The sequence below is a fragment of the Synchiropus splendidus genome, chromosome 6 (genome assembly GCF_027744825.2).
Source record: "Synchiropus splendidus isolate RoL2022-P1 chromosome 6, RoL_Sspl_1.0, whole genome shotgun sequence".
Classification (NCBI taxonomy): domain Eukaryota; kingdom Metazoa; phylum Chordata; class Actinopteri; order Syngnathiformes; family Callionymidae; genus Synchiropus; species Synchiropus splendidus.
In genome coordinates, this window is record NC_071339.1 from 23044150 (window position 1) to 23060634 (window position 16485).

The 16485-nt window shown below is 41.1% G+C and overlaps 1 protein-coding gene across 2 annotated transcripts; it reads right to left on the minus strand.

Annotated features, from left to right (window-relative positions):
- Positions 1-267: 267 nt before the first annotated feature.
- Positions 268-16367, minus strand: si:ch211-286o17.1 (hematopoietic progenitor cell antigen CD34). 2 transcript variants are annotated; one of them, XM_053868527.1, is made up of 8 exons: positions 16178-16367; positions 5736-5819; positions 4609-4811; positions 4408-4500; positions 3425-3545; positions 3294-3346; positions 2669-2818; positions 268-1905 (listed from the first exon to the last, which is right to left on the minus strand). In XM_053868527.1, exons 1-8 carry the CDS (start codon positions 16254-16256, stop codon positions 1717-1719), a joined length of 972 nt encoding a protein of 323 aa, XP_053724502.1. In that variant the 5' UTR covers positions 16257-16367; the 3' UTR covers positions 268-1716. The 2 variants fall into 2 exon arrangements, with proteins under 2 accessions (XP_053724502.1, XP_053724501.1); XM_053868526.1 differs by having other exon boundaries at positions 4609-4853.
- Between the last annotated feature and the right edge of the window lie 118 nt (positions 16368-16485).

The window sequence follows — 16485 nt, forward strand, 5'->3', positions numbered from 1 at the left end:
AGTACGTTTTTTGTTCCGAACTTGAAACTAGCCACGGCCACGGGCAAAGATTATAGTTATTTATTGAACATTAAGTTTGTTTTGTCACCATCTACTTGTGATCTTGATCCCTGTTTGGGTCCTGCGTTCTCTTACCTTGACTCTTATAGTTTGCAAGACCACAGAAAACACCAAAGCTGAAGTAATTTGGTTTTGTCAAGAAATGCATCTGCCTCTGCTTATGGATGAAAGAAGACGAACTCACACAAATATTGTCAAACGTCACAGTTTATCAGTCAGGCACAAGGTCTACGGAGAGAGTTATTTACACAATTCGTACATTATGAAAGCTGTCATTCAAAGAAAAAAGCTACAAAAACGTACCACTGATGCAGAAATACAAAAATAAAGGTGAAAATTGTCACAGCAGTGATTTTCGTTTTCTATTTCTAAACTACTCTCACAAAGACTTGTTGCACTCACAGCCCATCATTTTGAAAACATTTCTAGCAATAAGAAAGCGTATTAATCAAACAACTGTACAGTAAATCGCCTAAAAAATGAGCTAGTTTCAAATCCTAGTGTTCAAGGGGGTAACACTGTTCTGTCTGCATTTACAATTGGAGCAATGTTTAGTATTTACCAACAAAAGCAAAGCACGAGGTTGGCATCCAATTATTAAAGGTTCTTAGGGCTCAACAGCTTCTTTGGTTTGAACAGCCACGAGAAGAGGATTTTCTGTGTAAAAACAGGATTCATGTCAAAATAGTTGTTTTTTGTGAGACAGTGATTTGGCTTAAGGCAAATGCTACAAAACAAATCCTGTTTTTTTTTTTTTTTTCAAAAAACCAAAAGTCAAATTAAGCATTTTTCCTTGAAGTCAACAGGAATCAGTCGTCATTTTGGCAATTTCCAGCTGAAATGAAGACAGGCTAGCTTTGGTGACGTCCCTTTCATTTAAAAGTGAAACAGGGCAGTTTGTGGTTGATGGTGCAAAATAGTTTTTTGACCAGTGAAGGTGTTGCTTTAAGTTGCCCACGATTCCCTGCTAATGGCTACAATGGAAGAATAAACCAGGTCTGTTTATAGTTGGTAACAAATTGATTCAGTTAAACACATTTTTTTTAATTGTCAAAGTGGTGATAAAAGTGGTGATGTCTTTAAACACTGCCTTGAGTGAGCAAGAAATCATGTTTACTATTGAGGTTTTATTGTCGTCAATCAGGACAGTATTTTTATCTTCTGTTCCAATGAAGAAAAAATGCCCCACACAGAGCATCTCATTGAAAAAAAAGTTAAATGTCAACCATATTCAAGACCACATTCCTGCGACAAACCAATGTAAATGACACAATCACCATGTAACAGATTTTGAATTGCTGCTGCTAATTGTGCAAATACAAGTAGTTAGTTTGGCGTCCGTGGCCCGGGGCAACTAGCGCATGGAGTTGTTGCTGTGCCCAAAGAGAAGTCATGTGATAGATTCATGAAAAACGCAAGGTCGGAAAGAAAATCTTAAATCCTCAAAGTAAAGACTTGGCCCAAACATAAGCCAAAGGCGAAACACAGCTGGTCTTGGAACTAGCCTGGCATCCCCCAAATTTCACATTAAAGGCAGTACTGTCAGCGTCACTCTTTTTGTTCTGGAGGTGAGGAAGACAGGAGGTGAAAGAGGTTTTTTTGTCGATTGAGGGGCTTGTTGGGGTGATATGTGGGACAGGCGGTGGGTGTCGGTATTCACATCTCGGTGTCAGCCACTGGGGTGGCCGCGGCAGAGTGTCCGTTGGTGGTGGGGGCGGGGCTGCTTCCGTTCTCTGGCGGAGACTCTCCGTTGACAGTGGGCTTGTCGACGGGCTCCTGAGGCAGAGGGGCCACCGAGACGAGGGTGTTGGCCTGGTTCTCCTCATCCACCTGGAAGGATTCAGCCTGAGGAAAAGCGCGGGGCCAGCCGTTAGTCATATATTTGATCAGCTTTGGTCCCACACAAACAAGTCTCACTTGGCGGCTCAAATGTGGCACACAGACTGTAAAAGGGTGTTCTGAAAAATGTGTGTTTGTCTTCCAAACACTCTTTCTTAATGAGCTTTATGGCTTGCAGCTGTGTGAATACAATCCTGTGAGCAGTTTTCAACTCAACTGTGATCCCGCGGAATGTCTGGGTGTGTTCCCTGGTCGGAAAGTCATTTGAGGGTAACATTCATCATAATTAATCGTCAAGGCACCGTTTCTACAAGCAGTTACCTCTGACTTCTGTCATGGGTGCGTCCTCATGTGTTAACTCTTAGAAAATGACGTCACTTTCTGTTGAGGGACAGAAACTAAAACCATATGCCACTGGTCTCCGCACGAGCCAGAGTTGCATCAATTTTTGACCAAGGAATGTGTGAGTTACTTGGGTAGGGGATGGATGTTTTGAAGCTCCAGTGAGTCTGCTTCATTTGCCTTGCTTCTAGAGTAATCCAAAATAGACTGGACTATTGGGTTCCTCGCTCCATTACCTTCATCTACGGCTGAATATCAGCCGGGATTGGGATCAGCAACTCCAAGTTGGTGTCTGTGGTTCTCACATTATTTTAATGATGAAGTAAAACTTAAGATTGTATCACAAATCACAATAATCAGCTTTAGTGTGTTGGTATGTGTGCAAATGGGTACATAATTTTTCCAGTATTTTTACCAAGCAACTTACCAGTCTGACCCCTTTAGAGTTTTTGCGGTGGGTCTTGAGATAATAGCCAGCCACCAGCAGAGCTGCCAGCAGTAAACCAGCCAACAGCAGTGACACCAGGACCAACTTTGAGTTCTTCCCCCACCGAGGAGAAGCCTCCTCCACGTTAGTCTGGAGATGATAGAAAAGAGTGTTAAAGTTGAGTGTCTGTCCTTGAGCAGAATGTTGGTTTGTTTATGTTGTGAGCCGACTGAGGCACTGCTTAATTACTCTTCCACAGAGTGGAGTCGGGAGGGAAATGAATCGCATGTGAAGCGCTAATACGCCCATAAACCCAGATTGTTCCCTTGATACAGGAAAAATGCAGAAGCTGACAAGTTCAGTGTTTGTGGTCTATTTGTTGTCATCTGGGCAGATAGGAGCTGCTGGGAACTCGAGGAAGTGCTTTTATTTTCATCGACCACCGTGCAGAACTTTTACTCCTCATTTGATTCGGACTAAAACCACTATTTCACAGCGCTTACATCAAGGTTCACCTTCCTGGCTGGTGATTTTACATTGAAAAAGTGACAAATTATGTCAGTGTAATTCAATGATCTCTTTTGTCCTGCTACTGCCACCCGAACACGGAGACAAAATGCTTTACCTCATCTTTAATGTTGACGTCGTTGAACTTGTCGGCCATGCCAGCAACGTCTTCTGTAATAACAAGTGTAGGTAGCATTGTTACACTGACTTGTTACACAACAACAACATCACTGCATTGTTCTGGCTCACCTTCAACGTACTGACCAGCAACCAGGATTTGGTCTGAGTTGTCGTCCTGGTAGATGTCCAGTTTGCAGTCTTCACCACACAGCTTAGGTAGAACACTCTCGAGCTTCATCTTTGTGTCTTCCTGCAGGAAGAAAATAGTACTTTAGAAGTGTCTTCATTACAATGAAATGTTATTAACCTAACCACTAACCTGCAATTATATATTATTTACATATGAAAGTCTTACTTTTATAACACTCATCCTCTATTTTCTGGGAGTAAATAGGTTCTTGATGCCTATAATTCAACTTTCTCAACATTCTCACTTGTTAATGTAAATGCTGTCATCAGAATTGTCCTTATGGTTTATCACACAATGCTTCACCGAATGTGGAAACTTTTTACAGTGTAATTTCAATACATGATTCTTTCATTTAAATTTTCATGATTTAAGAATCATGAAACATTTCTACAGTCATAATGCGGGACAAAAGATCTTGTTCAAATCAAGCCAATAATGTGTAATTTTATTCCATGTAAGACTCACCTTACTTACATCTAGCAGAAACAGCATCGTGACCATTGTACTATAACATAATTGTACTATTCGTTTGGTCATTTGGCGCTTATCCTGCAGCTAACTAAAGAGATTGAACATGGAGTACTTGTGTGGGGACAAGATACAAGCTCTGCACCAGTAGAATCAAAGTTCATATGACAACCAAAGCTGCTGCAAGCTGGGTTCGTACACCAGTGGCCTTCTCACAGCAATAATAATAATTTATCCATACTTAAAACTGGTTTATTAGGATTTATGTGGCTTTACTCCTGGTTTGTGAAAGTTCCACTATAATTCCACATAGAAAACACACTGCTCTCTCACATTTTCAATAAAGATGTCACCAACTGTCACACAGTTTTATTTAATCATGATGGTCTCACACCAACGGAATAGTATTCCGTGTCATCAGCAGAAGACAGCACTCTGAGCACTCTGAACTTACGCAGTTGGATGGGGCCTTGAGTTTCAGATTGACAGCATTTTTATTCTCCACTGCTTCTTTGCTGACACAGACCACATGAACTTTGGGCTCCGGCTGCAGCAAAAAAATTTAAATGCTTATTTGCAGTCATGTTTCCTTTAAACAACAGGTCATTTTTTGTGGTAATGTTCTCTCACAGGACTAATGGGGTCAAAAACATACCCTTGGTTTGTTGTTGGGTCCGTCTCCACGGGCCGGTTCAGGTGCAGGTGTTTCTGGCTTCAATGACTCTGGCCCGACAGTTTGCACCTCAACCACAAACTGGTCTGGGGTGTCCTCTAGAGCTTGTTCTCCGTTCCCATCCGCAATCTCGACGACAGCTACTGTTGTTGCGTCTGGCAGCCCTGTCAGCTCGGTGGAATTTACTGCAGGGAAAACCAAGATTTGGTCTTGTGCCTCTTCAGACTCTAAAGAAGGTAGTTCAAATAACAGTAGTTGTAAATGAAGTTGACTAGTGTTCCCAACCATCATATTTTACATTATCCACAAATCCATGCAAAAAAAGGCCAATGTAGGACCCCCCCAAGCCTAAACCTAACAACCACACCCACCCCACCCCAACCCCACCCCACCATTTTTGGAAAAAAATGAAAATAAAAAATTATGTGTGGAAATCTAATATGTATAGATATTGCTTGTCCAGTGGCTTTTCATGTAAGGGTTCTGTATTTTATAGACTCAACCTCAAAATTCCTGATGATACATCATTACTTGCCAAACTTGAACATATTTAATAGTTCCATATGTGCCATAATCATCATTTATCTTGTATGATGCAGTACTACTAATTTATTTCTTCAAAAGTTGTGTTATGTATTTTTCAATCATTCAATTTGAAATGGGACATTGTGTCCTTGAAGGTGCCACATGGGTGATTGTTTACCTGTCCTAAATTGTTCGGCCACTTGTGGAATATACTTCAGCACAAGACCACATCAGAGTTGGCACTTAAGAGGTAACTGTGTGAAATTGTGCATGAAGATGTCAGACATGCGTGGCAGTGATTTATTGTGGGGCTGGTGCAGCGCTGCAGAAAACAACACTGTGTCAGGGTTGGACTGTGTGATAATATCTTTGAACAGTTAGCCAAAACAGGGACGAGAACCTTCTTATGAATTCAGTCAAGGTCAATGTCTACTCTGGTTTATCCTAGTTAACTAGAAGTCAAAAAGATCACTCAATGTGTGAAGTTATTTTACTGTCCGTCGATGTAAATTGACAAGCAACACCTGCAGAGAATATGTCACATTGAGTGCAGCGAGCATGCATCAATTGTGACTGGTACATACCAGGAGTTGGAATTGTGTCTGGATTAGTTTCTAACATCGGTGTGGGTGTGGCGGTAACCACGTCCTCCTCTTTTGCTTTGACTCCTGTTGAAAAACACATGATAGTTAGATTCTTTTGTCACATAAGTCTTCACTTTCTTCTATTTCTCCAAGCCGCCTTTGCATTTCCTTTGGTTTTATTTCATTTGGTTGTAATCAGGATTGAAGCTGAAAGGCGAGATGGTTGACATTACAGTGCTTTATTTTCTTTCCAGCGAGCTAAGCCTCTAATGCATGGCAAGTATTTGTGAGAGATCTCTGAATTCCTTTTAGTCCCTAATGGCCTCTCATGATGGACGATCAGGTAACAGATCTTATTGCTCAGGATTACCGTCAATTCTTGGATCAACATTCTGCAGTTTGCTTAAATATCAGGTTTTCCCCAAAACATTTGAGATGACGAAATTGGACCAGACCCATTTAAATCCATAGTGATGGTTGAACTGACTAAACTCAAGCATCTTATTATCTGTAGCAATGTCTCCCTTTGTTCTTCAATGTCCGAGCGTTGATATTATTTGCCACATTTTCTTGTTGTTGAAAGACTTTTTTCTTTCTTTCTTTCTTTCTTTCTTCCGTTATCTTTGTTTTCTTTTTACTGAAGCGGTTTGTGGAGCCAAAACCACACCACCCATAAATGTCAGATAAGAAAGGAACAATCACATTGACTCACAGGTTTTTATACTCTCAGCTAATGTGTTAACTAAACTCTGCAGACAGTCTGCTCACCAAGACTGAGGTCACATTACCCGTGTGGGTCCCTGAGCCAAAATGTTCATCGTGCTTCCCAGATCCCCCTCGCTCTGCCACAACAACACCAGCATGACCTCACGTCGAAAACATTCCCATAATGCCTCAACTCTGCAGATCTCATTACACTCGGCTCTTTGGCAACACCAACTTTCCTCATCGGTTGCCAGATTAACTTCAGTGATTGACTTCAGGCTCAGTAGCTGGATCTCTTCATATCCAGTGCTACTCTGCTACCAAGCCGAAAAAGCTTTCTTTGATTAATCACAAGCAGCTTATGTTTAAACTGAGATGATTTCAAAAGGAAACACAGAGCCAGTTTTCTAACAAGATTAATATTTGTTGAATTATCTGACATCCACCATGTTTAACCAAGGAGTCAGATTAAATTCAAACCTTTGACTCTTGTCTCGACTGTTGCAGCACAATATGGTGACGGTTGCTTTGATGATTTTTATTATTCATGTGGATCTTTGGATCCACAAGTTTTACATTTTTTTAGCCTTTCTACTATTAGCTATATTTCTTTTTATTCAGTCATATGCTTTCCTGTTCCTTTTATTAATATTTTTTATTTATGAATATTAAATTGTATTAATTTTTTTATATAAGTTGAATTCTTGAATTGTTGTTCCATTTGATCATACACATTCTGAATTCTATGATGTACTTATTTATAAATTACGTAATTTTAGGTAATACTGTTCATTTCTAAACCAGTTAGACTGCCCAACATTTATCTCTGACAACATGTTGGATTGGTTTGACTGGCCGTCACTTCTGACTTGCTCTAAAACTGTGTCACGTTTTGTACCATCCTCATGTCACTCAATGGTCACTACTTGTGATTTTCACAAGGAACAAACACAGTTCAGTCACACAGAGGTGGCACCGTCCGCTCACTTCCTGTTGGTAGATCAATGTAACGGACAGGTGTCACCAGTTGAGCGTACACTGACGCTTGCGTGCAAATGGGGACAGCAGTAATCTCTGAGGAGGTCTTGTGGCATGTTTAGTGTGAACAACTGTCCACTACAGCTGTCTGTTATGCCGCTTTAATACACTGGGAATTGTTTCCTGGTCCTCTTTTAATAGTGGAGAAGGGATTTGCCTGATGTCTTTTGTCAGTGGTTTATTTTTAAATGTTTCATAGATGTGTGCAAATGAATAGTGTTGTACAATTAATTGCCTGTCAGGTCAAGGAGTCCCTGGATTTGTGAGTTTGTCTTTTACACCCCGCTACAGCTGCCATCCCTCCACCACCATTGGGTGGTCCGCTTGTTTATTTAACCGGAAAAGGGATGAGTCTCTAACTGGGAGTAAATCAGGGTTTCTCATACAAATGTGACGCACCAGAGTATTTGAGTGCAAAGATGGAGGTGTGTTGTTTCAGCGTTTCTGTCACAGGGTAAGTTGTGGCTAACTGGAAGGCAAACCTCTGTCAACGGTTAATTCATTGATCCTGACAGATGGACGCAAAGTCTCGGGTGCTCTGGGTGGAACAAGAGTTGTAGAGATTTATAACAATGTCTCTTTAGTCTCTAGACAGCTTTCATAGTCGATTGGTGCAGAGGAAACATGTTACAGGTTAGGAAACATTGTTGATCTTGGCTGGTTCCAAACCCAAGGCTTGGTGATTCTCGTCGAAGATGCCACACTTGCCAAGAGACATTTTGCTACCGGGTGACTGTTTCGACAAAGCAACCCACACGTCTCAGATTCCCAAGCCTCTCGACTGGCTTTCATCAACATAGAGGCAGTTGTATTCACCTCATCTCTCTATGGCCACATTCTGGGACCTGGGAAAACTTATTTAAGACATCTTTATCTTCAATTTGATTCTTTATTTATGTATGTATTTGATCTCATATTCATCGTTCTCTGACTCATAAACAAGACTCCAAGATACCGCAACTCTGGGGAAATGATTCAATGTTGAACCTTGACAGGGAGTTCCACTTGTATCGTAATTGAGGATCAAATGTCAACTGATAATTTGAGCCGAACAGTTACATCATTTAATTAAGTAGAGCTGTGATCCTCACGTCACCATCATAGAAGTCCAAGTGTGGCACAACTTCACTCCTCTGCTCTGCAGACGTTTGTGTTGTGGATAGTTGTGATTGATTTATTCATACATAAAGTTACATGGAGGCACGTGACTGAGAGCCGAAGAATGGATTGCAAAACTCAATGCTCCATAGTGAAGTAGGTGGTATGCTCTAAGTATACTTTATGCTCGGAGTCATGCATTTGTGAGAGAAAACATTTTTTCTGCGTTTTTCTGTCCTCACGCTAATGATGTCACTACACCACAAGAACTCTTGTAAACCATCTTGCAAAACATGTTTTTCAAATTTTAAACACAATAATGGGCAGAGGATTTTGTCAACAGCACGACGGGAACTCAGCCCAGATTGCGCCTTCTTTGCCATCTTTTATACCTGACTGTAGTTCCAGTGTCAGGCTTTCTATGATTGGACACACGATAACAAGACATGGTGAAATAACTTATCCACATCTCTTCCTAATTTCCACCGTACGTTTAAAAAAAAAAAAAGAAAAATCCTTCCCGCTTTCTTTAAACAATCAAACACAACATTGCATGTTCTCACAAGGCTGCCCAGATATCAGCCGTATGTCATGCTATCATTACACAAACATTTACAGCCTAAACCTGATGTTCTTAATCAGCCTGAGTCCATATGTTGTTCAGCACCGACACTGACTTCATTGCAATGTTCCAGATTTTCCCACCAGATTGAAGTGAGTGACGGCCGCAGTCTGGATATCCCCCCACCCCCCTCCGGTCTCCGGAGACTCCGGATGGAGGAATGTGGCAGGCTTCGGGAGAAGAAGAGCCTCCACCCTTTCCAAAAACTCCCGGTCTACTCAACCAGTCACGCACGACTAATCCCAGGCATCTCCAGAGGTGAGACGTTCAAACACTTCACGAATATTTGGATCAGTTTAGTCAGCAACTACATGCTTCCTTTGGCTTTTACACCAAGGAAGGGCAACACAGGTACCGTACTGTACCTCTATTATAAAGACTTTCCTGACCAACAATGAGAAATGTTGTCTGGTATTTATTTGACAGCATTACTCCATTGTTTCCCTTGTTCCATTTTAACCTCACAGTGAAAGGGTTTGCATGCCCACATCTGGCTCTTAGTTGTATATTGTTGGGTTACAAGGGTGCTGCGATTCAGCTGTTATTGTTATTACATTTTTGGGGCGTCTTTTTTCCCATCCAGTACTTCTTTTTTTTACCTCATATTTTCATATATCTTTATCAACATCCATGACTTAATTATTCTAGTTTTATACACCTTATGTATGCCGTCGGTTTTGACTCCATTTTCATGTTCGGAACCGAACCACTCCCAAAGGCTAGCTTTTAATACTGATGAGTGAATGTTGCACTCTGCTCCTGTCATAGCGGCATGCGTAGCTTCTACTTTCATTCTGTTCCTGTTTTAATTGTGATTACCCTATTAATCAACATTTCGACACAGCCCTCATAATTATAGTTAGACATCATGACATAACATGCTCTTACGTTCTTTGTTTTTCAGAACTGTATTTCTTCCTCCCTGTCTATGTTCGTGATTGTTTTTGATGTTCTGTTAACCTGAGTGGAATTATCTACTGACTTTCATCAAATAAAATAAATGTATTTCTGCGGAACTACAACAGATGCATTACAATGCAGTTGTCTCAAGGCAGGCCATGGATGTTTGATCAGCTAACTGCTTTGTGTTCCTCCAACAATCTTCAATTTCTGTCCTGAAATGCAGAAAGCAGCCATGTAACTAGGCAAGTTAAGGCCATGATCAGCTTCACTGGACGGTAACTTCTGTTCCACCTGCTATTGTTGTTATTTCGCCCCCCAAAAAGGAAAAAAAAAATCCACCTACGTCTGGGTTGGAGCGCCACAGACCTGACATCTGTGTGGGGAAAAACAACCAGAATGGCCGAACAGATGTGTGTACTAATTAACACTCCAGACAACAACTGTGGAGTGTGAAATGTTCTGCCATTCTGGGAGTCCTTGAAATGCTTGTCAAATCAGACGCTGAGAGATGCTTCCTTCAAGATAAATAATGCTTTTTCAGTGCAAATATTTTCCTTAAAAGGAAATATTCATTTTTTCATCTCAATTACGACAGATGGGTGTGTTTCCAAATACATGACTGAATTTACTGAGGTACAATTTTGTTTAGGCTTTGTCTCTTTAACAGCGTAGTGGATGGCAGGAAATGTTGTGACAACAAATTGTTGCAACGATTTTCTCTTCCTATTGGAAATGAGCGAAAGGCATTGTGTCTGTCAGCCACAGCCATTGTTTACCTCGGCTTCTGTCTCTAGGTGACATACCAACCATGATTCTCTGAAAAATGCCATGTCTCACAGTGCACTTCCTGAACGTCATTGTCACAGTTGTTTGTGATGTGGTGAATCACAAACAACATCATAGCCATTGCTTTTTATAAGTCTGAATATGAGCATTAAGAGCTGCTGCAGGAATGTGATACCAGAGCCTTGTCCCTCAGTGTTCGACATGCTCTGCAACTCTACCCTCACTGAAACAACAGACCCCACCATCCTGACCCCACCCTCCTCACCGCGCCCTCAACTCCATCGTTCTTGTCACCGCTATTAATTGCAGATATGGGTTTGTTCTTCTCCCTTGGCAGCGACTGGAGCTCATGGTTTCAATCATCAAGTGAAAGAAGACAGACCTGAGCTCAGCTGCAGCAGCGTAAAGCCCGGCCCAGCCCTGAGGCCACCCCAGGTTCTTATCAAACCTGTTTCTGATGACCACAATCAGGAAACATGGCATCTGCTTTCAATTGAGGGAATTATATTGCTCCCCCTGCACTGCTCCCCTGTGAACACAGGTAGACGTTTAGGAGACCCTGGTGCAGAGCGTGCTAGATCTGGGTGTTGTGTACTCACAGGCTTATCATTGAACATGTCCAGAAACAATCCAAGACATTCTATATGGCTCAAAAAGCAGGCTTACTCTGGGTGGTATTGAAAAACAGAAATAATGGCCTATAAAGATGTTCTTGGTAGATCTGCTCTGGACCCTTTCACTTTTATTCTTTCTACACTTGGAATTTAGAAGAAGAATACATGCAAGCGATTCATTTCCATGCCCTGCAATGTGGCAGCAGTCTCTTGGAGTGGATGTCTCTGAACCATAATCTCATTGATGGGCATCCTCTTCTCCTTTTACCTGGTATCTCCATCTTCAACAGTCTTCCTCTCTCCTCTCCATGTGTTCAAACCATCTTGTCTTCCAAACGCTATCTTCAAACTTCTGTGCGAACTGTCCCACTGATCCCTCACCAGCCCATCACCACATCATCAGCAAACATCATTGTCCCGGGAAGACACTACCTGCAACTCATCTGTGAGTCAGGTCCGTCACTGTAGCAACCGAGGCATCATTTCTCACGAACACGAAACATCACAAAGCACCTCTTACAACATAACCCCCACTAAGTCAATGGTCTCTAAGTTGAGGACTTGCTCTTTTAAGTGGCTGGTTTACTTGTTTGTCGAGGGGGCTGGGTTTTCTGAAATTGAGAACCGTCACAGTAAAGAGAGAATACAGTCTGCTCCCTGCGACGCAGATTTTGTTTTGACTGTGATATTTATGAGTGAAACCCTCACGCTGTTGTTGAGTTTGTGTTACTGACTCTGCAGTAAATCACTTAGTGCACAACACAAACAGTGACATAATTACATGGTCTGGCATCGAGGTTCACTGTCTTTTCATTAAAGAACCTCCTAAATCCAGTGCAGGGAGTGCGCTCGCCTTAAACTGCAAGATTGTTTAGAAGTTGAGTATCTTTGAAGTGAGTCCATGTAAGTCAGCTGTCTTTTTTTAGATCTTCTCTGGATTCACTGTGTTTCCCACCCAGAACATTTGCTTTTCGTCTTTAGCTTTGGCCCTCAAGGATCGTCTTGGAAACCGCCATACCAGAGATGGGGAATTGGGAAGTGTTTTTTTCCCTCCAAATTCATTATACAATATATGTGTAATAATAATAAGAGCTACAGTGTAATATTATTTTGACTGACAAGAAATACTAAATTTTTATTGGGTAAAAATGCATGACCTGCGGACAGTGCATATTTTCAGTATTAAATCAAAATGCTAATAGTTGGGAGAATAAAAATCACACAAAATGTCAAACAAAAATACCTCATGAGGTGCTGCACAGTACTCGACTATTCACTAGTCATAAAACAAAGAAAGTATATTAAGTATCATCGTTTGTTATTTGATCTTCACCTTGTCTTGCCTTTTAAGGCTGCTGATTTACATCAGTTGTCCAAGTGATGAAGAAGATGCTTGATATTCATATATTCATGTAAACAGTCTTCTTATGCAGAATGTCCTGCTGGAAACTGCACCTACCTATCACTTGATGATGATGGCGATGATACATTTTTAAATGTATGCCTTTAACACTGTGATTTTTGCCAATATCTAACAACGTTTAATTGGGACATTAATGCAATGCCAGCTAAATATTAAAGGGACTTTTGAAAAGCAAAAAAATGAACTAAACAGTGACACCAGTTTTCTTCTGAATAAGACATAACCGGAGCACATGGGTTTTTCTTTTTATAATCATCAGTTGATGCGCTAGGTTCTCATAGAGGGAGACACAGAAAGCCTTAAGAGCTTATTTTACAGTTGTCCCTCTACTTTATATGGCACTTACAATGTGGTGCTTGTATCTTGCAACATAATCTCTCATCACCATGCTTTGAAACTATGAAATGTGCAAGCTAAACTAAATCGTTCTTTTGGCGACCTTTTCCGACCTCATCGCCTTAAAGATCCACAGAAAAGCTCATTACGTAACACCATCCTGCTTTTCCCTCCCAAGTCAATGAAATATACTTTCGTCTTCCTCTGGAGACTTTTCTTTTTTTAAATCCCTGCTGAAAATTTACAACCAATACTGACTGGGCTCGTCTGCATCGCTTCCCATCTGTATGATATTCCACATGTGCATGATTATGATTCATGACTGAGTCATTCATCTCTGACCCGTACATTTGGCTCACAGCTGCAGGCAGCCATGCTCCGTGTTAGTAGCTTATGATCATCGGATAAAGACCAACACTAGAATATGTTTGTTTCCCAAATGAAGCAATGTGTTTCCCTGAGTTAAGTTTCAAAGCAGAGCCTTGCTGCTCGCTGCTGCTGATCTCATTCCCGTGAACTGCGTCCCGGTAATAAAGACAGGAGGTTTGAATTAGGTAATCCTGTGAGCGATTAATTTCCAAGCCACAACACAGAGTGATGTATATTGCAAAGCTTTGGCTGCGTCCCGGCTCGGCTGTTTGACATTTCGGACCCGATTCAAGGCTTATTTTGTTTTGAACTTGGCTTATCCGGCAGGTAGGTTTTTGTTTTGGGTTTACGAGCTCGGAATGAAGGCTCAGAGTGATTACTGGCCATGAGATTGCTTCAGCATAAACAAGGAGCTTATTCTGCTGGTGCGCACGTTTTTACTTTTCTTGAAACTGCATGATAAATTTAGACCTCATAAACAATCACTCAGATACAGAAACAAATATCAACATTCCGAAAGAGAACTTTACAATGCTCCATTCCCAACTCAGACAAAGGACCACATGCATACTAAGACCACCCATATGCATGAGACTCACACAAACTTGATTTGGTCTTTCTTTAAATTGGGCTTTTCTGTTGTACTATGTCGGTCGAGTAATGGAGTGTTTCTCGCACTCAACACCAGCTAACTCCGGAAAGCACCTTGAACTTTTGTCTGTTTATAATACCTGTGTTTCAATAACCTTTGTGCTGTTGTTCAATCATATTTTTACGTAAATCACAGGTTCAAAATGAACCCTTAGAACACATGTGATATTAATTATGTTGGACTAGAGATACACAACATTAAAACAGTCCTGCATGAGTCATCATTGACGAAGGCTGCGGGAGTTTTCTGCCCTAAATCAAATGTTTAACTCATAATGGTGCTTGTCAGAAACAGTTGTTTCCAGCTGTCTGCTGTGAAAACCAGCTGCTGCGCATTCACTCCAACAGCTTTTGAGGCAACAGGGTTCCCAAAGTTCTGATTTTAGGGTCCTGAAAAGACTCAGAATCATTCAGAAATATTACAGCAGATTGACATTTATCTTCAACCCCTTGATGTATTCACCATTTTACGCAAGCATGTTAACTTCTTGACTATGTGATGACGAAAAATGGCTGAAGTTTTAATACATTTAAGTACATTTAAAGGCATGAGACTGAGAATGGACCAAAAAGGGAAACACATATGTACATGATTCTCTGTTTAGCCACTGAAATAGGTGGTTTCTGTAGTCCATCAAAAGTCATCCAAAGTGGTGCTGAGTCAGCAACAGTATTGTATCGGACATGCTGAGCCCAGTCCATCATCTCAAGTCAGCTGATTGATATAAATGGCGCCAATGAGAAAAAAAAAACTTTTTTTCAATTAAATGTTACTTTAAATAGGACTTATGCGCTTTCTTTATGGCTTGAATAAATATTGCTGCGTTATATTCCTAAAAACATAACTTTTGTGTTATATAATGCACTGATGAACCCAAAATAAATAAATAAATAAGTAAACAAATTAGTTCAAATGTTTTACATTTGTTCAAATCTAAAACAAAAAAAAGTTAAACTGTACTTCAACCTCTTGTTTATCAAACAAGCCATTCGGCGATGTTAAAGCCAACCTCAAGTTTAAACGAACTTCACAACATTCACAAGATATATAAAGTTCAGCTATTCGACCTCAGCCATGTGAGCCATGCATCGTTGAACTGCCTCAGCCATCCCAAATGCCATGCTGAAGCCCCATACTGCTGCTTACCTCACACACCCTTCATATATATACACACACACACATTCTGCTGGCTTCGCGTTACACCCTGCTAAATATAAATACACACATTCCTTAAAGTCCTAAAGATGAGCATGGAACAGGTCAGTGAAATAGCAATCATTCTCCAGACATTCTCAGAAAAGTGGGGTGAATTGTGAACATTACACAAAGAGCTTTACTCTTGGCTAAAGTGTATGGTGAGAACCGCAAATATTAAACTTCATTACGTTCTAAATTGTATTGTCAGGAGCATTGATCATTTCCCACAGATAATTGGTGGTCTGAATCTCTATCAGTGAACCAAGTTTCTATTGCAATTTCACTCACTTCATTGAGATTTCATTTAGCACAGTGTGAGTTGAATTAATGCAGGCTCATATAAATCACACTTGCTGTTTTTTTTTATTAGCTTTTTCTCTCTGTCCAAAAGCTGATCCCACCCTGAAAGAATCACTCTCGTCATAGTTGGGACACACCTCGCTCAAGTGAGCCCTTTGTTTGCCGGGGAGAACCTCTGCGCAACTTTGTGAGTGATGCTGATATTTCAAACAAAGCTTTTTAGGGTGAAACACAACTTTCAATGATTGTTCTTAGCATTGAAGATGAAAGTGCACAAAAAGGTTGTAGGATTAAAACAAGGGTCCTACTTCTCCACCCGACCCCACCCCTCACATCCCTCTAGCTCCCATCACACAATCCATTCAAAGTTCCATCTTTTGTTCCACTTCTCTCACTCACCATTCAAGCAGGAGCCAATGAGGAGGAAGCCAAGAAGAAGCGTTTCGCAGAGTCTGAGCTTCGTGGATGCTGCTGCCATTCTTTATCTTGAGCACGCACACGTCCAATGGGTGTGTGAGAAAATGGAGGGAAAGAAAAGGGAGAGAAGGTGAAGCTGGTTGAGCAGAGCAGTTTCGGGTTTCCTCTTGCCCAGAGCGGGACAGGGTGGATAAAGCGCCACTTGTGTGCTGTCAGTTTTTATACGCCTCCCCCCTTTTCTCAGTCAAGCCCAGCCCTAAACCCAGTCTTCTACTGGTTACTTTAACCCT